At 38.0% G+C, this 19,186-nt stretch overlaps 1 protein-coding gene across 5 annotated transcripts in view; it reads right to left on the minus strand.

The window, feature by feature from the left end:
* Positions 1-19,186, minus strand: part of NIPAL2 (NIPA like domain containing 2) — a 76,140-nt gene that overhangs the window by 54,181 nt on the left and 2,773 nt on the right. For 2 of the 5 annotated variants that reach the window (XM_072773965.1, XM_072773963.1), the window contains exons 2-3: positions 9,523-9,690; positions 147-215 (exon numbers count right to left, since the gene is read on the minus strand). In XM_072773965.1, coding sequence (XP_072630066.1) covers positions 147-215; positions 9,523-9,583 — 130 coding nt within the window. In that variant the 5' untranslated portion in view covers positions 9,584-9,690. Of the gene's footprint in view, positions 1-146; positions 216-9,522; positions 9,691-16,625; positions 16,675-19,186 lie in introns of those variants that run through there. The other 3 variants (XM_072773962.1, XM_072773960.1, XM_072773961.1) reach the window with 3 other exon arrangements.

The raw sequence follows: 19,186 nt of genomic DNA on the forward strand, positions 1-19,186 counted from the left end.
TAAGCATCGTTAAGGTGTCCTCTCCCACCGCCATCATGTCTAAGTCAGCGTCTCCCAAAGAGCCTGAGCAGCTGCTGAGGGCCCTTTAAAGTCATACTCTGTTCCTAGATCAAACTACAGAGTTAGAAAAATAAGCTCCTTCTTACCTGAATATTTAGGGAAATACTCATTACCAAATTTCCTAAAATGGCTAGCAAAACTCCAGAAAGGTGAATCTGTAAAAGAAAATGTTTTCTTTTTAAAATAGCATTTGTACGATACTTACTTAAAAAAAAAGAAAAGAAAAAAAAAGAGGCAACAACAACAAAATTTAAGTTGATTCATTTGTTTGCTCATTCAGCAAATATTTTCTTAAGCACCCATTTGTCAGGGTCATTTGGATTTTGAATAGTGGTTTTATTAGGATTTGTTTTTTTACACTTGTAGTCAAATATTTTTTTAGAACAAGCTCAACCCTTTACTGAATTCTCTAACTATCTGCCTCATTTGCTAAAATAAAGAAAATAGTTACCAGGTTCTGACTTTTTCTCATTAAGGTGCTTTCTTATTTGTCCTTTCCGTCCCTCTTCCTCAGCAATCCTTCTCATTGTGTTTATTGCCTTAAGTGTGGACTGTACAATTATTGCCCATCTTCTCTCCCTTGCTCCTATCTCTTAGTATATTCTGGAGGACTGTGGCATGAAAGAAAGATCACTGGCCTTCGAGTTAAAGCATGAATCTGGGATTTGGATCTGCTATCTTTTAAGGGGTGACTCTGAGCAAGTTATTTCAACTCCCTGGGCTCAGTAAACAAGATAATGTTGAATAAGATGTTTCCAAAATCCATTTACTTGTCAAGTTTTATGATCTCCATTGGAGACAGACTACATTTTCCCATCACTCCTCTGATCAAGAACCCACAGCGCTTCTCTCCAGTCAGCTACATCAAATATAAAACTACCACATCAGTTCCCCATAATCTGTCCTCATCCTGACCATACAACTGGCCACAGTATATTTAATGTATCCTCTACCTCAGGCACCTGGTGCAAGACATTCTCCAGCTGGTCACACTTTTGCTCACGTCTCTCCTCTCTCCTAGAGAGAGTGGTGCCCCGTCTTAGCCCATTCGGGTCATACTTCATCCTCCCAGCCTGCTCAGGTCTCCCTCCTTGAAACCCATTCAGACCACCACAGCCCATCCTTACTTTCTCAGACTCTAAGTGGTAATGCTTTTATTCTTTTATACTGGCACATGCATCATTATGTTCTAGGCAAATAGTCCAAGGGCTTCTATTGGATTTTCTACATCATCTATCACGTTCATCCACTGTCATGTCCATCATTACATTCTATGAATAGATGGCAAATTGCCTGAGGGCTTCTACTGGATCTTCTACATATTTACTTTGCAAAATTAGGGGCTCTTGAAAAAGTATATAGTGGTTTAAAACAAGAACTAAAAAGAGATTTAAAAATAAGTTCTTATACATTGCCCAAGATTTTTACTATAGATAGCGTTTACTATGGATAGTTTACTATAGATCCAGCCCAAGGTCAAAACATTCATTTGCTGCTCAAATGGCACAAAGGTGTCATAACTTGTAGCAGAATAAATTAGCAATGGCATCAGGGATCTTCCCCCTTCTTCTTCTATAGTACATAACTTCTAGCTAGCTTCAAATTCCAAGGAGTGATTTGAATTTCAAATGAATATTATAACCACAAGGAACCCTTTTTGGAATGCAAAATGTCTTTGAAGTTTTAGAACTTTATTATATATGCTAAAGTGAAATTCAGTGTTTTTTAAAAATAAAGCAGAAAAGTTGAAAACCCATTAAATAGTTGATATATAACATCCATAGTCTTTAATCAGTTAAAAATTTTCTTTTCCTAATAAAGGCACTTGGCAATAATTTTGATCACTATTCCTCATGAGGAAAAACTGTATCATAATAAAGTGCTATTTCCATGCTTTCAATTTATAATTGAATGCATTTGGCAGTAATCAGGAAAATAAAGATTCAGAAGAAGCTTGGGATTGAATGGATGATTATGAAATCTTCCATAATTATAAATTGTAGAATAGAAATAACTTATTTCAGTTCTTTAAGTCATTCACTGAGTAGTTTAAATGCCACCAGGCTGAGCATTTAGAAATTGATAATGATTTCTCAGATATGACACCAAAAGCACACACAACAAAAGAAAGAACAGATAAGCTGGACTCCATCAAGATTAAAATCTTTTGTGTAACAAAGGACACTATTAATGGAGTGAAAAGGCAATCTACTCAATAGGAATAAATAACTGCAAATCAAATGTCTCATAAAGATTGACATCCAGCATATACAAAGAATTCCTACAATTCAACAACAAATTAACAACCCAACTAAAAATAGGCAAAGGACTTGTATAGACATTTCTCCAAAGAAGATATACAAATGGCCAATAGGCACATGAAAAGATGTTCAACAGCACTAGTCACTAGGGAAATGCAAATCGAAATCACAATGAGCTACTACTTCACACTCATTAGAATGGCTACAATTAAAAACAACAACAACAGAAGAAGATATCAAGTGTTGGAAAGGATGTGGAGAAATTGAAACTCTTGTGTACTGTTGAAGAGCATGTAAAATGGTATAACTGCTGATCACATACAAGAATTAACTCAAAGACCTAAGAGCTAAAACTATGAAATGCTCAGAAGAAAACATAGAGATAAATCTTTATAATATTGGATTTGGCCACAGATTCTTATAGATAAGACATCAAGGCATAAGCAACAACAACAAAGATAATCAAACCTTATCACTATGAAAAATGTTTGTGTTTCAAAGGACACTATCAAGACAGTGAAAAGAACCCATAAAATGGTAGAAAATAATTGGAAATCATACATCTGAAAAGGGACTTGTATCTAGAATATATAAAGAACTCTTACAACCCAATAACAAAAAGACAACCCAATTAAAATTGGGCAAAGGATCAGAATAGACACTTCTCCAAAGAAGACAAATGGCTAATAAGCACATGAAAAGATGTTCAACATCATTAGTCATCAGGTAATGCAAATAGAAAGTACTGTGATAAACCACTTCACACAAATTAAGATGGCTATAATCGAAAAGTCAGATAATACCAAGTGTTAGCAAGGATGTAGAGAAATCAGAAGCCTCATACAAGCTGATGGAAGTATAAAACAGTGCAACCACTTTGGAAAACAGTCTGGCAGTACCTCAAAAATGTAGGCATCGAATTTCCATTTGACTCAGCAACTCCATGCGTAGGTATACATCCAAGAAAAATGAAAACATACATCTACACAAACACTTGTACACAAATGTCTATAGCAGTATTATTCATAATACAGCCAAAAGTGATAATGACTCAAATGTTTATCAACTAATGAATAAACAAAACATAGTATGTTCATACAATGGAATATTATTTATCCATAAAAAAGGAAGGAAACAGATATATGCTACAACCTGGGTGAGCCTGGAAAAATGTATGCTATGTAAAAGAATCTAGTCATAGATGACTACATGTTATATGATTCCTTTTATATGTAAGGTCCCCACTAGGCAAATCTATAAATAGAGAAAGCAGATTAGTGGTGGCTTAGTCCAGGTAAAGATGCAGAGCTTAGGGATGACAGCCAAAGGGTGGATTGTTTCTTTTTGAGGTGATGAAAATGTCCTAAAGTTGATTGTGATGGTCTCATAACTCTGAATATACTAGAAATCAGCCAATTGTACACTTTAAAATAAGTGAACTGTATGCTATGTGAATTACATTTCTATAAAGTTGTTAGAAACAATAATTTTTTATTTTTATGTTTTAAAAGATTTTATTTATTTGAGGGGGGGGGGAGAGAGAACGCACAAGCAGGGGAAGCAGCAAGCAGAGGGAGAGGGAAAAGCTCCCTAGAGCAAGGAGCCCAATGTGGGGCTTGACCTCAGGACCCTGGGATCATGACCTGAGCTCAAAGCAGACACCCCCACTGAGCCACCCAGGGATCCCCCACAATCAATAATTTTAATACACAAAGTATTTACATCTCTTTTTCTGACCCCCAAAAAATAAAATGCTACCAATGAAGCTAGCCTTCTTATAATCTCTTCTCTCTTCCAGAGATAACTTTTTAAAAAATATTTATTTATTCATGAGAGACACAGAGAGAAAGGCAGAGGCACAGGCAGAGGAAGAAGTAGGCTCCATGTAGGAGCCTGATGCGGACTCGATCCCAAATCCCGGGATCATGACCTGAGCTGAAGGCAGCCGCCCAACTGCTGAGCCACCCAGGCACCCCAAGAAACTCTTTTTCTGAAGTTGATATAAACTTCTTTCCTTCCTAGATTTGCCTTTATTATATTTTAGTGAATTTTTTCATCTTCTTCATTTAGATGCTTAACTCATTAGCTTTTCCTTTCTTCCTAATAATATATACAAGTGCAGCTATACATATTCCCTTAAGTTCACCCCGTTTTAGCTCCATACATACTTTTAGCTCTATACATGTAGTTTTCATTGGCATTTAGTTCTAAATATCTCCTAATTATTTTATTATTTTTATCTGAACCTTCTATTATTTAGAGGTCTGTTTTTTAATATTTTAATAATGGAGGTGTTGTTTATTGTTTTGTTACCAATTTCTAATTTTATTGAGTTGTGGGCAGAAAATATGCTGTGTACAAATTAACACTGCTTTTTGACCTACTATATGGTATAAACTGAAATTTGTTTTGTGACCTAATAGTGTATGGTCAAGTTTTATAAGTATTCCATGTATGTTTGAAAGAGAGTATTTAATTGTTCGGTTAATACACTTTATATATATTTTGCTATCTATCCATCCATCTACCTAACTCCATTAATTCATTGGTCAAATCTTTGATACGCTTAATAAATTTTGGACTTTTTTGTCTATCAATTGTCAATGTAGGTATATTAAAAATCTAACTATGAACATGGATTTATCTATTTTCCTTTTAAATATACTGAATTTTGCTTTAAAATATGTAAAGTGCTATAGTGTTAGGAATGTAAAAATTCAGGATTGTTTTACCCTCTCAGTTAATTGTTCTTTCTATCATGATATATTGCCTCTTTTAATCACCATATGTTCTCACTTTAAAGTTTAACTGCTTTCTTTTAAAATTTTTTATTTATTCATGAGAGACAGAGAAAAGCAGAGACATAGGTAGAGGAAGAAGCAGGCTCCTCACAGGGAGCCCGATGTGGGATCCTGGGATCACAACCTGAGCCGAAGGCAGATGCTCAACCAGTGAGCCACCCGGGTGCCCCTATGTCACTGCTTTCTTCAGATATTTGCCACTTTCCACATCATGTACTTTCAACATCTCCATGTCATTATACTTAGGTCTCTTAATTTTTAATTTTTTTTTAATTTATTCATGATAGTCACAGAGAGAGAGAGAGAGGCAGAGACACAGGCAGAGGGAGAAGCAGGCTCCATGCACCGGGAGCCCAATGTGGGATTCGATCCCGGGTCTCCAGGATCGCGCCCCGGGCCAAAGGCAGGCGCCAAACCGCTGCGCCACCCAGGGATCCCTTAGGTCTCTTATACATTGAAACTAACTGAACTGGAAAAAAATAAAACCTGAGACTTTCTGTTCAATGTGAAGTTTGGTCCATTTTATTTATTGTGATTATAAATATATTCATTTGTTTCTACCTTTTTTTTTTTTGTATTTGTAGTTATTTTGCTTTTTCTGTGCTATTTTCTCCTTTCCTCAGGATTAGTTGATTAGTCTTTGCTTTTTTCCTCTCCCTAGTCTTTGGCAAAGAAGTTATACAGCTTACTTATTTTCTTTTAGTAATTATTGTTAAAATTTTAAAACTTTTTATTTTGAAATAATTTTGAAAGAAATGTAAAGGTAGGTCCTTGTCCACTCTTCCCCCAGGCTCCCCTCAAAGCTCCCATCTTACACAATTATACAAAACATCAAAGTCAAGAAACTGGCGTTGGTAAAGATCTTGTTCAGATTTTACCAGCTATGCAAGCACTTGCGTGTATGTGTGTATGTGAGAACAGGAGACTCATCTGTACCATCACCATAAGATTCTCTTATGTTACCCATTATTGATACACCTGTTTTCTTCTCTTCCCCATCTCTAACCTATAGCAACCACTAATCTGTTCTCCATCTCCAGAATTACATTAATTTACATATGCTACTTAAATGGAACCATAGAGCTGATATACTTTTGAAATTGGCATCAGCCTTAAGGTTCATCCAAGTTGTTGGATCAACAGTCCAATCTTTTTATTTATTTTATTTTTTTAAAGATTTTATTTATTTATTCATGAGAATACACAGAAAGGAGAGAGAGAGAGAGAGAGAGGCAGAGACACAGGCAGAGGGAGAAGCAGGCTCCATGCAGGGAGCCCGACGTGGGACTCAATCCCGGGTCTTCAGGATCATGCCCTGGGCTGAAGGCGGCGCTAAACCGCTGATCCACCCGGGCTGCCCCCAGTCCTATCTTTTTATTTTTATTATTATTATTATTATTATTTTTAATACCAGTCTGATCTTTTTAAATGCTGAGTAGTATTCCATGGTATGGATGTACCACAATTTATTTAACCATTCACTCACTGAATGACATTTGAGTAGTTTCCGATGTTGGGCTGCGTGAATCAAGCTGCTACGAATACTGTGTTTAAATTTTGCATGAAAATAAGTTCATTTCTCTGGGATAAATGCCACAAGTGTAATTGCTGGATCATGTGGTAAGCCTATTTTAAGCTTTGAAAAGAACTGCCAATCTATTTTCCAGAGTAGCTATCCCATTTTACATTCCCAACATTAATATTTGAGCAATACAGTTTCTCTACTATGAAATTGCATTCTTGATATAAATTCTAATGTTAATCAATATCCTTAGCCTCCCGACATTATAAAAACTTTAACTACAGTGTCTCCTCTCTTATACCTTTTTTAAAAAATAATTTTAATTTAGATCCAATTAATTAACATATAACGTATTATTGGTCAGAGGTAGAGGTCAGTGAGTCCACAGTCTTGTAGAATACCCTGTGTTTATTATATCATGTGTCCTCCTTAATGTCCATCACTCAGTTACCCCATCCTCCTACCTCCCTCCCCTCCAGTGACCCTCAATTGTTCTTGATAGTGTATCAGTTCCACCTTGCTTTTGTAGCCTCAAATTCGTCATTGTTATGATTGTTTCATGCAATCAATATTTGCCTTATTTATCCATGTTTCTTTGCTCATCACTGCTCTTTAAAAAAAATGGCTTTATTGAGATATGATTCATATGCCATCATGTTCACCCTTTTAAAGCATACAACTTAATAGCTTTTAGAATATTCAGAGTTGTACAACCATCACCACTATCTGAGTTTGGAACATTTTCATCACCCCAAAACAAACTCCATACCCATTATCAGTCATTTCCCATTCCCTCCTCCCCTCAGTCCCAAACTACTTTCTGTCTGTAGGGATTTGCCTATTGTGGATATTTTATACAAATTGACTCATAACAATATGTGACCTTTTGTGGCTGGTTTCTTCATTTAGCAAGTTGTTTTCAAGGGTACTACGGTGTAGCATGTATCAAGTATGTGGAATGTATCATTTCTTTGTATGGCTATGAAATACTCCATTGTAAGGATACACCACATTTTATTTATGTATTCACCAGCTGATGGACACTTGGATTGCTTCTATTTTTGAGGTAATAAATTCCTGTATCTTAATTTTTCTTCAGTGTCCTGAACTTCCTAGTAGCTCTTTCAATGAAATCTTTGAGTTCCAATTCTCTGTTATTCTGCAAATACCTTTATGTCATCTTTCCCCTTGAGTAGAGAAATACAGGCTGACAGTTTCTTCATTCAGTGCTCTGGTGATATTATTCCATTGTCTCCTGGCCCTTGTCATTGTTGACAAGGGTTGACAACCTACTGCTGTCAACCTAAATGTAGCTCCTTTGCAACATTTGACAAATGATAGTCTGCCATTTTTCTCAGGATGCTCTTAAGATTTTCTTTGTCATTGATTTTCAGCGGTTTCACTACAATTTTTCAGTATGTGAATCACTTTTTTCTCAGGACTCATGCTTCCTCAGTTTGAAGATTCATGTCTTTCACAAATTTGGTTAAGTTCTCTGCTATTATCTCTTCAAATGTCAGCTCCCTTTTGTTCTATTTTCTCCACATGGAACTCCTGTTACCAGTATGTTAGACTCTTAAATTCTATCCTCCTTCTTTCCTATTAATATCATATTTTCAAATTCTTCCTCCTTTTATATTGAATTCTGGACAATTTCTTGACATCTGACTTCTAAGTTAGCTTTTCTGACTTCCTTCCTCTGAATCTAGTCTTTATACACTTCTATGTCTCCATATATTATACTGTATATAATGATTTTGTACAAGTTCATTTTCCCTCTAGAATATAAGATCCTTGAGGGCAAAGCTATGACTTCCTTATCAACTCATTTTTTACCCTAATGACTAGTATAGAACCTGGCAGAAAGTTGTTTTTTAAATGCTATCTGAACTGATTATAAACTTCTAGAAATAATACATTTTGGCCTTTGGTCCTAGCATGATCTCACAGGGAATATTTTGTAATCAACTAGAGTTTGAATATACTAAGCTCTTGGTTTTTGGTGAGAACACAAGTTTGTCCCAGAATTCAGATTTCAACATCTGAGTTTCCACTAGCGTACAATAAAAATCTGCTTGTTGACTTTTAAAATCTACTTAATTTATATTATACAAAGAATAAGAACTATATAGGTATTTAAAGCAAGTGTCAGAAACAGTTTCCTGATAAACTTAGTATATCTTATTCTTGATTTTTCTGAAACTTTACCTAATTATTCAAGGTTAATTGCACACTCATTATATTCATTTCACACATACTTGTAATATACTAATACAGTAAGTCCTCATCAATGCCCCTAATTAAAGGGGAGGGAAACGTCAAGTTTGCAGTGTTTTTAAAAAAAGGTGATTTAATTACCTGCATGAACATACAGTAACTTCAAGTAACCAGTATTAAATGCTGTTTCCAATTAGAGGTTCTGGTAAATGAGCTTTAATGATTACAAAATCCTCATCTGCAATCAGGAGTATCATTTGCATACAGTGAGCAGGCCCCTATAAACTTGCCATTTAAATGAAAGATGTCTAGTTTACATCATTACTTTATTCAGAGTGTTCTCTATTTTCTAGCATTTTAGAATTAGTGGGAGTTTAGATTCCTTTCCTTTCCCCACCCTCTTTCACCCCTCGTTTATGTGGAGACTGGTCAGGAAAGAGAACAGAGGGCCAAAGAAGGAAGGTGACTTGTGCAAAAGTCACGTAGCTAGAAGCAGGCAAATTTTGGCCCCAAGGCACCCAGCTCACATCTGAATCACTATTTTTTTGCTGACAGCACTCAATAACCTCCTAGATAGGCAATGTCAATTTAGTGCAATTTTAAAATTAGCAAAATCTGTTTCTTTTTCTTGGTGCAAGTAAAGTAAAACAAAGATAATAACCATAAGGAAAGGTTGCTCCACCGCTTAACAATGCAGTTAGAAGTACAGGCTGGGCATGCATGCCCTTAATTTGTTCAGTGCTCTCTCTTGTCACCACTGTGGCTTAATTCCTGACTTTTCCAGGATGTCTTAGCAAACAGATGGTGGGAGCCACAGCAAACAGTTTATCTGGAATGAGATTCAACATATCAGCACTGATAAGTATCAAGAATGTTTTTGTTTTATTTGGAATACCAATCTTCTAGCCTACCTTTTGTACCAGAGTGTTCTCTATGTATTTTGCATAGTTATTGCCCTGTAATCCATGGGCGGGGTGGTTTGCCCAGATGGAGGTGGGATATAACAGGGCTATGTGGAATTGGTAATAGTCTGTCCTGGCTCCGCTTCAAAACATAAATTCAGAATCAGACCCCAGTGGAGCTCATGCATGGTTCAAAAGGACCACAGAGGGATCCCTGGGTGGCGCAGCGGTTTAGCGCCTGCCTTTGGCCCAGGGCGCGATCCTGGAGACCCGGGATCAAATCCCACGCCGGGCTCCCGGTGCATGGAGCCTGCTTCTCCCTCTGCCTATGTCTCTGCCTCTCTCTCTCTCTGTGTGACTATCATAAATAAATAAAATTAAAAAAATAATAAAAAAAACCAAAAGGACCACAGATTCAGAGCTAGTTTTGCGCACTATAATATAGTCATATCACCTTGCAACTGGAATAATGCTACCTTTTTGTTCCAGGCAGGAAAATATTCCTGAACACACAAATGACAGATTTAGTACTGGAATACCTCAGGTTGAGTGATTTGGGTCAACTATCCCTGTGGGAATGACCAGAAGAGCCTGAATCTGCAAGGGGATGATGTGTGTGAGAAATGGGTATTCGGTTCACCCCATATCACAGGAAACTCTTAGGAGTTTAGCTGGGATTATTTTGCATTTGCACCTTATAAACAGATAGACAATTACCTCACTTCCAGAACAGTTAGGAAGGGTCATGAGGCCATCCAAATTCTTAGTAATACTTTGTAATACCTAAGTATTAGGAGTGAAGACTCATAATGAGTGTAACTTACTTTTAAAGGGTATATTACAATATAAAATGAAAAAATATACAGAGCAAGAGAACAAACAAATGTTTCACAATGTTAACAACTGGTGAATTCTCCAGGTGAAGGGCATGTGGTATTTATTGTTCTATTCCTTTTCATTTTCTGTAAGTTGGAAAATTTTCAAACTAAGAAGTTAAAAAAAAAAAAAAACACTGCTTTACAGACTTAATGAAATTGAAAGGAATATGGATTCATTTAAAAAGAGTTAAAAGAGGAGATAATGATAAGAAAAGCAAGAAATACAAAGCAAGCCAGGTGAACCAAAGATAGTAAGGGGGAAAATAAGACTATTGCACAACTCTCAACCAGACACTGCTGGGGAGAAACACACAATGTGGAGGACATGGATGTGAAATGCAAGGGGTCAGAGAGAAGGGAGCTATGGCAGAGACAACCAGAAGATGCTCTCAGCAGGTACTATTCATTCAGCCATGCATCCATTTGGCATTCATTCCACAACAGGCCAGTATTAGATTCTAATACTCTATGTCAGGAACTGAGAATGCAAAGTACCCTCAGGGAGCTCAGAAGAAGTAGAAAAAGCAACCAATAACAAACGGACTACCACCTGTTAAATCTGGGGTAGAGGTAGGTGCTTTACAGAACTCATGGGAACAGAGAATGTGAATCTGCCTACTTTGGAGAGTATATTAGCTACAGGAGTGGCTATGACAAACTGTCACACACTTGGTGGCTTAAAACAACAGAAATTTATTCTCTTACAGTTTTGGAGGCGAGAAACCCAGAATCGATTTCACTGGACTTAAATCAAGATGGCACAGCTACATTCCCTCTGAAGGCTCTAGAGGAGAATTTGTTTCTTGCCTCTCCCATTTTTTGGTGGCTCCTGGCACATCATTGGTTTATAGTTCTATCGCTTCAATCTCTAGGTCTCTGGCCACATCATCTTCTCTTTTTTTGTTTGAAATCTCCCTATGCTTCCCTCTTTTATTAAGATGGCATTTAGGATCCATCCAGATAATCCAGGATAATCTTCCCATCTCAGGGTCTTTATCTTAATCATATCTGTGGTAAACAGGGTGTCTGAAGGGCCTTGAAGCAGATGATGCCAGGAGAGCTGGACTGGAGAGGCAGGCATGGGCCAATGTCTACCATGAATCTGTAGGCCGTATTCTGGCACAAAAGACTCTAAACTAGAGGATAGATCCAGATTTGATTTTTAAGAAGACTCATCCTGGCTGCAGTGTGGGGGATGGACTGGCACAGAGCAAGACCAGAGAATAGGGAAACCACTGGGGAAATTACTTCAGGATTTCGGAGAAGTAGGGGCAGTGGGAGAGTTCATTACAACAGGGCCATGAAGAAACAATATTCATATTTACAGTGGTAAACATTGGAGACAACCTGAAATATGTAATGCTTTTTGGATTACTAGATGGGTTGGACTATTCTCACCATGAATTTCCTTTGCCCTTGCAGATAAATGAGTTGTCTGCAATACGACCCCAAACTGAGTTAAAACCATAATACCATATTTGAGGGAGAAAAAGAAAGAAAAATGTTCAGGCATGAACAGATTTTCAATTTGTTATCTTGGTTATTGTATGCTATAAGGTTATTACCTTTCTATCCTGAGAAAGTCTCATGGCACTGGATCCAAAATCTGGTGATGTAAAGCCAACAGAATAGATCTGGGTTACATAACACAGTATTCCTTGCTATTCTTACAAGTGGTTCCATGCCAATTTGTAATCAACCTTAAAACCTAGACAGAAAAATCCCAACATATTGCCTTCCCATACAATTAAGAACGATTACATTTTGTCTTTTACTTGGGAACATATTTACTTACATAACTGCACATTCATTACTTTTATAAACCAAACTCCATTAAGGATAAACCTTACAAAGCTTACCGGAAGCCACCGTGTTTTTTGCCTTAGAGAAATTTAAGTTTCCATCAGTAGGAAAAACAAGACGCCCTTTGCAGAATTTTGTGTGTGTGTGTGTGTGTGAGAGAAAAAAAAATATGGAAGAAGTAATATATTTAATAACACATCCTTTGAGTGCTTTTAACATTTTGTTAAAAGGAGAGCAATAATAGTGAAGGTGAGATTACTAGTTCAGGAGGTCTTAAACTTGGTTCTATGATAAAGTAAACTGACCCTACAGAAGGCTGCAAAGGGAATCTCTGAAACAAGGGCAGACATGCTGAACATAAAGAACGTATTGTTTCCATCCAGGCAGATCTAAGGTCCTATAACTTTCAAATTTTCCAAGAACATATTCATCATAGTCATTTCAAAACTCTATAGTTCCTTGTTTTCAAAGAAGCAGGATTGCAGTCTGCCTTTTGTAAGGCTGGCCCAGAGTTTGGAAGAGGCTTCGCATCCTAAAGCCGGAACTTGAGAGCTCTTGTAGTTAAAAGGCCCTCCCTCACCCCTGCCTGAGTCTCTGGGGTACATGTCCTTCTGAAGATAGATGCCTGCCTTGAACTCTGTGTTTGGGCAGCTCCATCTTCCTGGAGACTGAACTCTATCCTCTGTGTCAGGCATCAATCAGCCACGGGATGAGTCTCTGCCTCTGCATGATGAGGGATAATGACACTGCTTCTTTCTGACAGACTTCTGCCAGACACTCCTATGGCTCTTGCCACCCACCAGACCAGATTTTTCTGACAGCAGAGCAGGAATCGAGTTCAAGTTTTCTACACCTGTTAGGCATTGTGACTTGTACTTCTCATTGCCTCCATAGGGCCACTCCTCATAGCCAAAATAATTTCTCCTATCCCCCAGCTCCTCTTTCCTGGCCAATGATGGTGACTGTGATTTGGGTCTGCAATTGTAGTTCAAAAAACTAATAAAACACTCTACGTGTAATACACAATTATACTCAATTTCATGGCTGCCGCAGATGCTTATAACATGAGGTCTGCTTATACCTTGCTCACAAAGAACCAACCACTCATTTCTCTACTGCTGTGACTCAGCCAGCCATATCCAAAGGTATATTATAGTTTCCTCTTCCGCTTTGGTGCTCTTATTTACAATTACATACCTGTATTACGTTAGTCTGCAAGCCTAATGTAAACAGTCTATCAGATAGTATAAGCAAGGGTAGCTTCACACCAGTCCTTCAAATGTTGTTTAACAAGTAATTATAAAGCTCTCTCTCTCCTCTTCTCTCTCTCTCTAACACACATACACATTATATATATCACATATATTTAGCTACATTTTGAGGACACAGTCCATATTTTCTGATTTCTTGATATCAGTGTCTAATACTGCTCTGTTAAGAAGGGCTCTCTGCTTATGATTTTTATTGAGTGGAATACTGATTGCATTTTAGGTCCTCATTTGTCAATTTGCTGATCAAGCTTAATATGGGTTGTGACAACAGAGAATACAGTGCACCTATGTCCCTAACATCCTGGAACAATCAGGGATTTGCAAGTCCAGAGGCTGAAGAAGAAAAAAAGACCCCCCAGAATTCACAGGATTCCCCTCAAACTTAAATGAGATATTGGAAATGCTAACATGGCTTCTAGGATTCCACATAGTATTGCATGCATAAATCATACATTTTCTACCTAAATCCACTCAACTTTTAGGAATTTCCAAATTACTGAAGAGGTGATTATTGATGGTAAAGAAATTTCTAAGCAGGTAGAGGCAAGATAGAGACTAAGCAAGGGACACTACCTTTGCCAGATGATTCCCTTTGACTTTTCCATCAGTAGGAAAAACAAGACGCCCTTTGCAGAATTTTGTGTGTGTGTGTGTGTGAGAGAGAGAGAGAGAGAGAGAGAGAGAGATGTGTGAGGGGGTAAGTCTGGAATTTAGAAATAAGTCACCACTTTGACATGATGTTAATAAAAATATTTCAGAAGTTGACCCTATATCTTAGCTTTTAAGGAGATTATACTGTTCAGATCTCACCCACAAAGACAAGCAGGCTAAATAGGGGACAATGTTTTAGGGGTTGCTTATGCGAGGCAGGATATAGAAAGGGAATGTCCTAGCTGAGAAGGGTGTTAGTTTGAGAGTTGCTCAAGAAGACAATAATCCGGAGGAGGACATTGTTTTCAGGGCCACACAGTATCCCCTTCTTTCAGTAACAGGACCCTTCTTTCAGCTAGCCCTTTCTAAGGGTGCCCATGTTCTCTGAGGATGTCAACCCCAGTAACTCTAGCCTTGATGACTGGTATGGGAAAGACTGTGGACCTAACCTTGTCCTGTCAGACTAAAGCCCATTTATATTTATTGGTGGAGAAAGTCAAGCTTCCCCTCCTGGAAGTGGAAGGAGGAATGTAGGCCAGTGGGATGAATCTGCTAAAAGTGGAACCAACAAACTCTAATGAATGAAAGTTGAAGAGAACAGTGAGATATTGAGCCTTCATCATGTTGCTAGAGCCTCTGGATCAAGGCTTAGTTGTACCCAGAATTCTCCTGGACCTTTATAGTAAGCAGCTTAATTTCCTTTATTATTTAAGCCAGTTGGTGTTATGTTTTCTGTGACTTGCAAAATAATGCCTCTTAGTTACAAAGTGTTCTTGTAGGGAAAACAAGTTAGGCCAGAAGAGAGGGACTCCTATTGCAAACTGAAGGCCAGTGGCCCAAGTTACTCCAAGAAGAAACCAACTGGAGAGGTACAAAGAAGGAGAGGTGGGTGATTTAGGAAACCAGTTCTGAGGCTGCACGCAGACAGCAGGATGCTCCTTGTAGGCAGGTGTGGGTATGGCCTGTCAAGGCCAGGCTCTCTGAAGGAATCAGGTTAGGACAAACTAAATCTTTAGTGAGGTATGGCACTTGGGACTGATCACATGTTAGCTTGTATTTACATAAGGGAACAGTCCACACCTCCTGATGTGTGCCAGAAATGACAGGAAGCCATATGAAGAATGACCAAGGGCGGGGCAAGTGACAAGAAAAGGCACATGATAAGAACTATGTGAGGGGAAGTTGAGTGTTGTCTGCCAGCTGCCAGGCAGTTGGGGCATTCTGGTGAACCAGGACAGCCTGGGAGTTGAGCTCTGACTTTATGGAAAACCCAAGTCTATCTGGAACAGTGGGAGATAAGTCATACAAAGATGTAACCTAAATAGAGCAATACTGGATCGTCAGGGAAAAAAAAAAAAACAGGCAAACCCAAGCTACAATAAATGCCATGGAAGTCTCAACAGTAACAGTACCTGAGCACTCCCAGGCTGGGAGTGCTGGTCTTGCTGGTTAAACTATAATCAGTGTCAGGTAATCTGATCACCAAAACCTCTGTCACTGTTGCCAGTGCCACACACCCATCTCCCCAGCCCAGCAGCCTGGAAAGTGGCAGAAGACGTAGGAGGAATCCTTGTCTTAGTACGTCAAAATAACAAGTGTTCTAATTAGGAAATTACTTCAGTTAGGAAGTGTTCTGGAACGTGAATATGTTTGCAGAGTGATAGGAAATCAAACACCAAAGGAAGTAAGGAAAACACTAGATACAGAGAAATCAGTGGTTTTATATTAAAAAAAGAAAGATCACATCAAATATCTGACATGATTTCTCTTCTTTCCATTTGCAATGAGCTAAGTCCAATAATTACTAAATATTAGAAATATATCTTTTATGATATTTCCTATAATATAGGTTAAATGTAATACTAGTAATAATAGCTAGTATTTATTCGAGTACTTTCTATGTGTCTGGGACTTTGCTACCTTTCAGATATACATCACCTTATTCTATTCCTACATCAACCTTGTGAGGTGAGTAGTGTTATTCATATTACCATTTCAACAGAGAAAGCCAAGATTTGGAGAAATTAAGAAACTTGTCAACACCTCTGGGAATAAGACTGAACTTTTAAAAACTGCACTGTTTAAAAACAAAAAGGATAGTTTAGGGGGAACATCATTCTTTCCATGGTAAGTTCTCAAATGCCAACCTGAACAGTTATCATTTTTTTAAAAATTGTTTCAGTAATTCTCTGTTGAAGCAAACAGAGTGAATATGGCATACCAGTTCCCACAAGGTGAATTGGGTATACCATTACCCACCTGGGTAAGACATGCAAGTTGAACAGTAACCAATGCTCAGACTATTTTCAAAACTTAAAACAGTCGTAGAACATAATATACAGACAACTGCAAAGAGAATGTTATAGATGAATAAATTACTAAAATGAATTATTGTAAGGCAAAACACCCTTATAACACCAACGAGATCAAGAGGCCAAAAGAAATTGGGGACCCACCCAAATCCTCCCTGGGCCCCATCTCATCACACCCACTCCTTTCTCATAAGGCCTAACCTTATTGCAATCATTTTCTTGCTTTTTTTATGGTTTCATCACACAAATGTGCATCCTACAACACTATATAGTTGAAGATTTGGGTTGTTTTTTTTTTTTTTTCCAGATAGTTTTTGTTTTGTTTTGTTTTTGGTCTCTTAATTTACAACTTCTCCATCCTCTTCCTTTTCTTTCTTGTAAAAATGATTTTTGAAGAAGTGTAGCCATTTCAACCTGTGAAATGGCAAAGTTTTCCCATAGCCTGAATTCTGCTGATGTGATGGCCTCAATACAAATATTATAACTGGTTGGTATAAATCAGTCCATAAGGAGGATATCAGGTAGAATGAAAGGCAAACATCTCATCTGCCATAGGCGCATTAAGATTCTTTTTCTCGGGGATCCCTGTGTGGCTCGGCGGTTTGGCGCCTGTCTTTGGCCCAGGGCGTGGTCCCTGGAGTCCCGGGATTGAGACCCGCATCGGGCTCCCGCTGCTTCTCCTTCTGCCCGTGTCTCTGCCTGCCTCTCTCTCTCTCTCTCTCTCTTTCTCTGTGTCTATCATAAATAAATAAATAAATAAATAAATAAATAAATAAATAAATAAATAGATAAATCTTTAAAAAAAAATTCTTTTTCTCTAACAAAATCCATGGGATAATGATGATTTTTTTTTAACAAAAGTTGCTTTGAGGTAATCTGTTTCTTCCTTCCTCTTGCTGACTCATACATATATCTCGTAGAAAATCTGATAATAGGAAAATGCCATGTTGGATATATAAGGAAGGTAAAAAAAAAAATAAGCATAAACAAAACAAAAAGATTATTTTTCTTGGGAAGGAAATGGAAAGGACCAGCAACCTCTACCCAGCACTTTGGTTATTTCTAAATTTTGGCACTTTTAAGAAACAGCCAAATGCAGCTACCAGAAAAGAAACAGATGGTAGCAAAGCAAAATCAACTAAAGGGCAATATAAAACTCAATGAGATTTTTCATCAGCACAATGAAACAAGCCATATTCATTCCTTTCCCACACTCATGTTGCCCTCACCACCACATTCTTTTCAAGACACAGCTTCTCAGCAAGGCCTTCAGGCAAGAAATAAGGCTAGCCATGTAGTTAAACCTAATTGCTGTAAGATCTTGGGGCAAGTTACTTAGCACAAGTTTCCTTACATGAACAGTGAGGATAATATGTACCTTACGAGGAGGTTTTTAGGGGGCTCCACTGAGATAATAGCTATAAAGCGTCACATAGTAAATGCATAACAAATGTCAGTCTCTTGGCTTTGCCTCTTCCCGGCCAAGTTGTATCATTTTTCCTTTAAATATGTTGACTTTAAACACTCAAGCCATTGAAAATCAAAAGTTCAAATAAAGGACATAAAAAATTCTAAATTTTCACTTCACCCTATGCAGAATGAACCTTTTTGACAACGTCTTTGTGCATTTAAATACTGAGCAATATGCTTAAACTTTAAGAACCAGGGACAAAACCCCTCCTTCCCAGTTGTTCCCACATTCATCCTTTACCGTCCATTCCCTCCACAACCTTGCTGGTTTGGCACCATTTAATCAATCAGAGAACAAAAGGAAGACTGGAAATCTTTTGTTCCAATCCTCATTTTCCTGGAAAGGAAACTGAAACCCAGAGTGAATTTCCTAAGCACACTCTGGTTCACAGCAGAGACTGGACTACAGCCTCTAACACTGGTTGCAAATGAAGTGCCTACAGGGGCCAATGGGTTAAAGAGAGGAGAGTAAAAGGCGGGGTTAGGTGGGGAGCACAGCTGTTCTAAACTGTGAACTTCAGCTCACAGTTACCATATTGGAAAGAGGGCCAAGTACTGCTAGAACATCTAACATTTAAAGAGATCACTGCAACTTGAAACTTAATATATAATCGACTTGCTTTTAAATGCTGGCAATGTATTAAACATTTTTTTTAAACTCTCTATGCAGGTCAAACAAGACACATCTGTGGGCTGGATTTAGCCAATTTGAGGCCTCTGCATCCTGCCAACCCTAAGTTAAATTTATTTTATTTAATTTGCTTTGATTCTCACAACCCTTGCTCAAAATAAAAACCTTCAATGGCTCCCCATTGCCTACAAGATAAAGTCCAAACTTCTCACCCAGTCCTTCAAGACAATCCATGACTATCTTTAAGACCTCAAAGTATATTTCCACCTTACAGTCCCCATCCTCCATTGCAACCACAATGGCCACCAATGTCTACATCAGGTACAAAAATATTCAGAAAGTCACCTGCCCGGGCCACACGGGCTGTCCTTGTTCTTCAGACTGTGCCTTTCTTGGGACGACTTCCA

Source organism: Canis lupus, chromosome 14, assembly GCF_048164855.1.
Source record: "Canis lupus baileyi chromosome 14, mCanLup2.hap1, whole genome shotgun sequence".
Classification (NCBI taxonomy): Eukaryota; Metazoa; Chordata; class Mammalia; order Carnivora; family Canidae; genus Canis; species Canis lupus.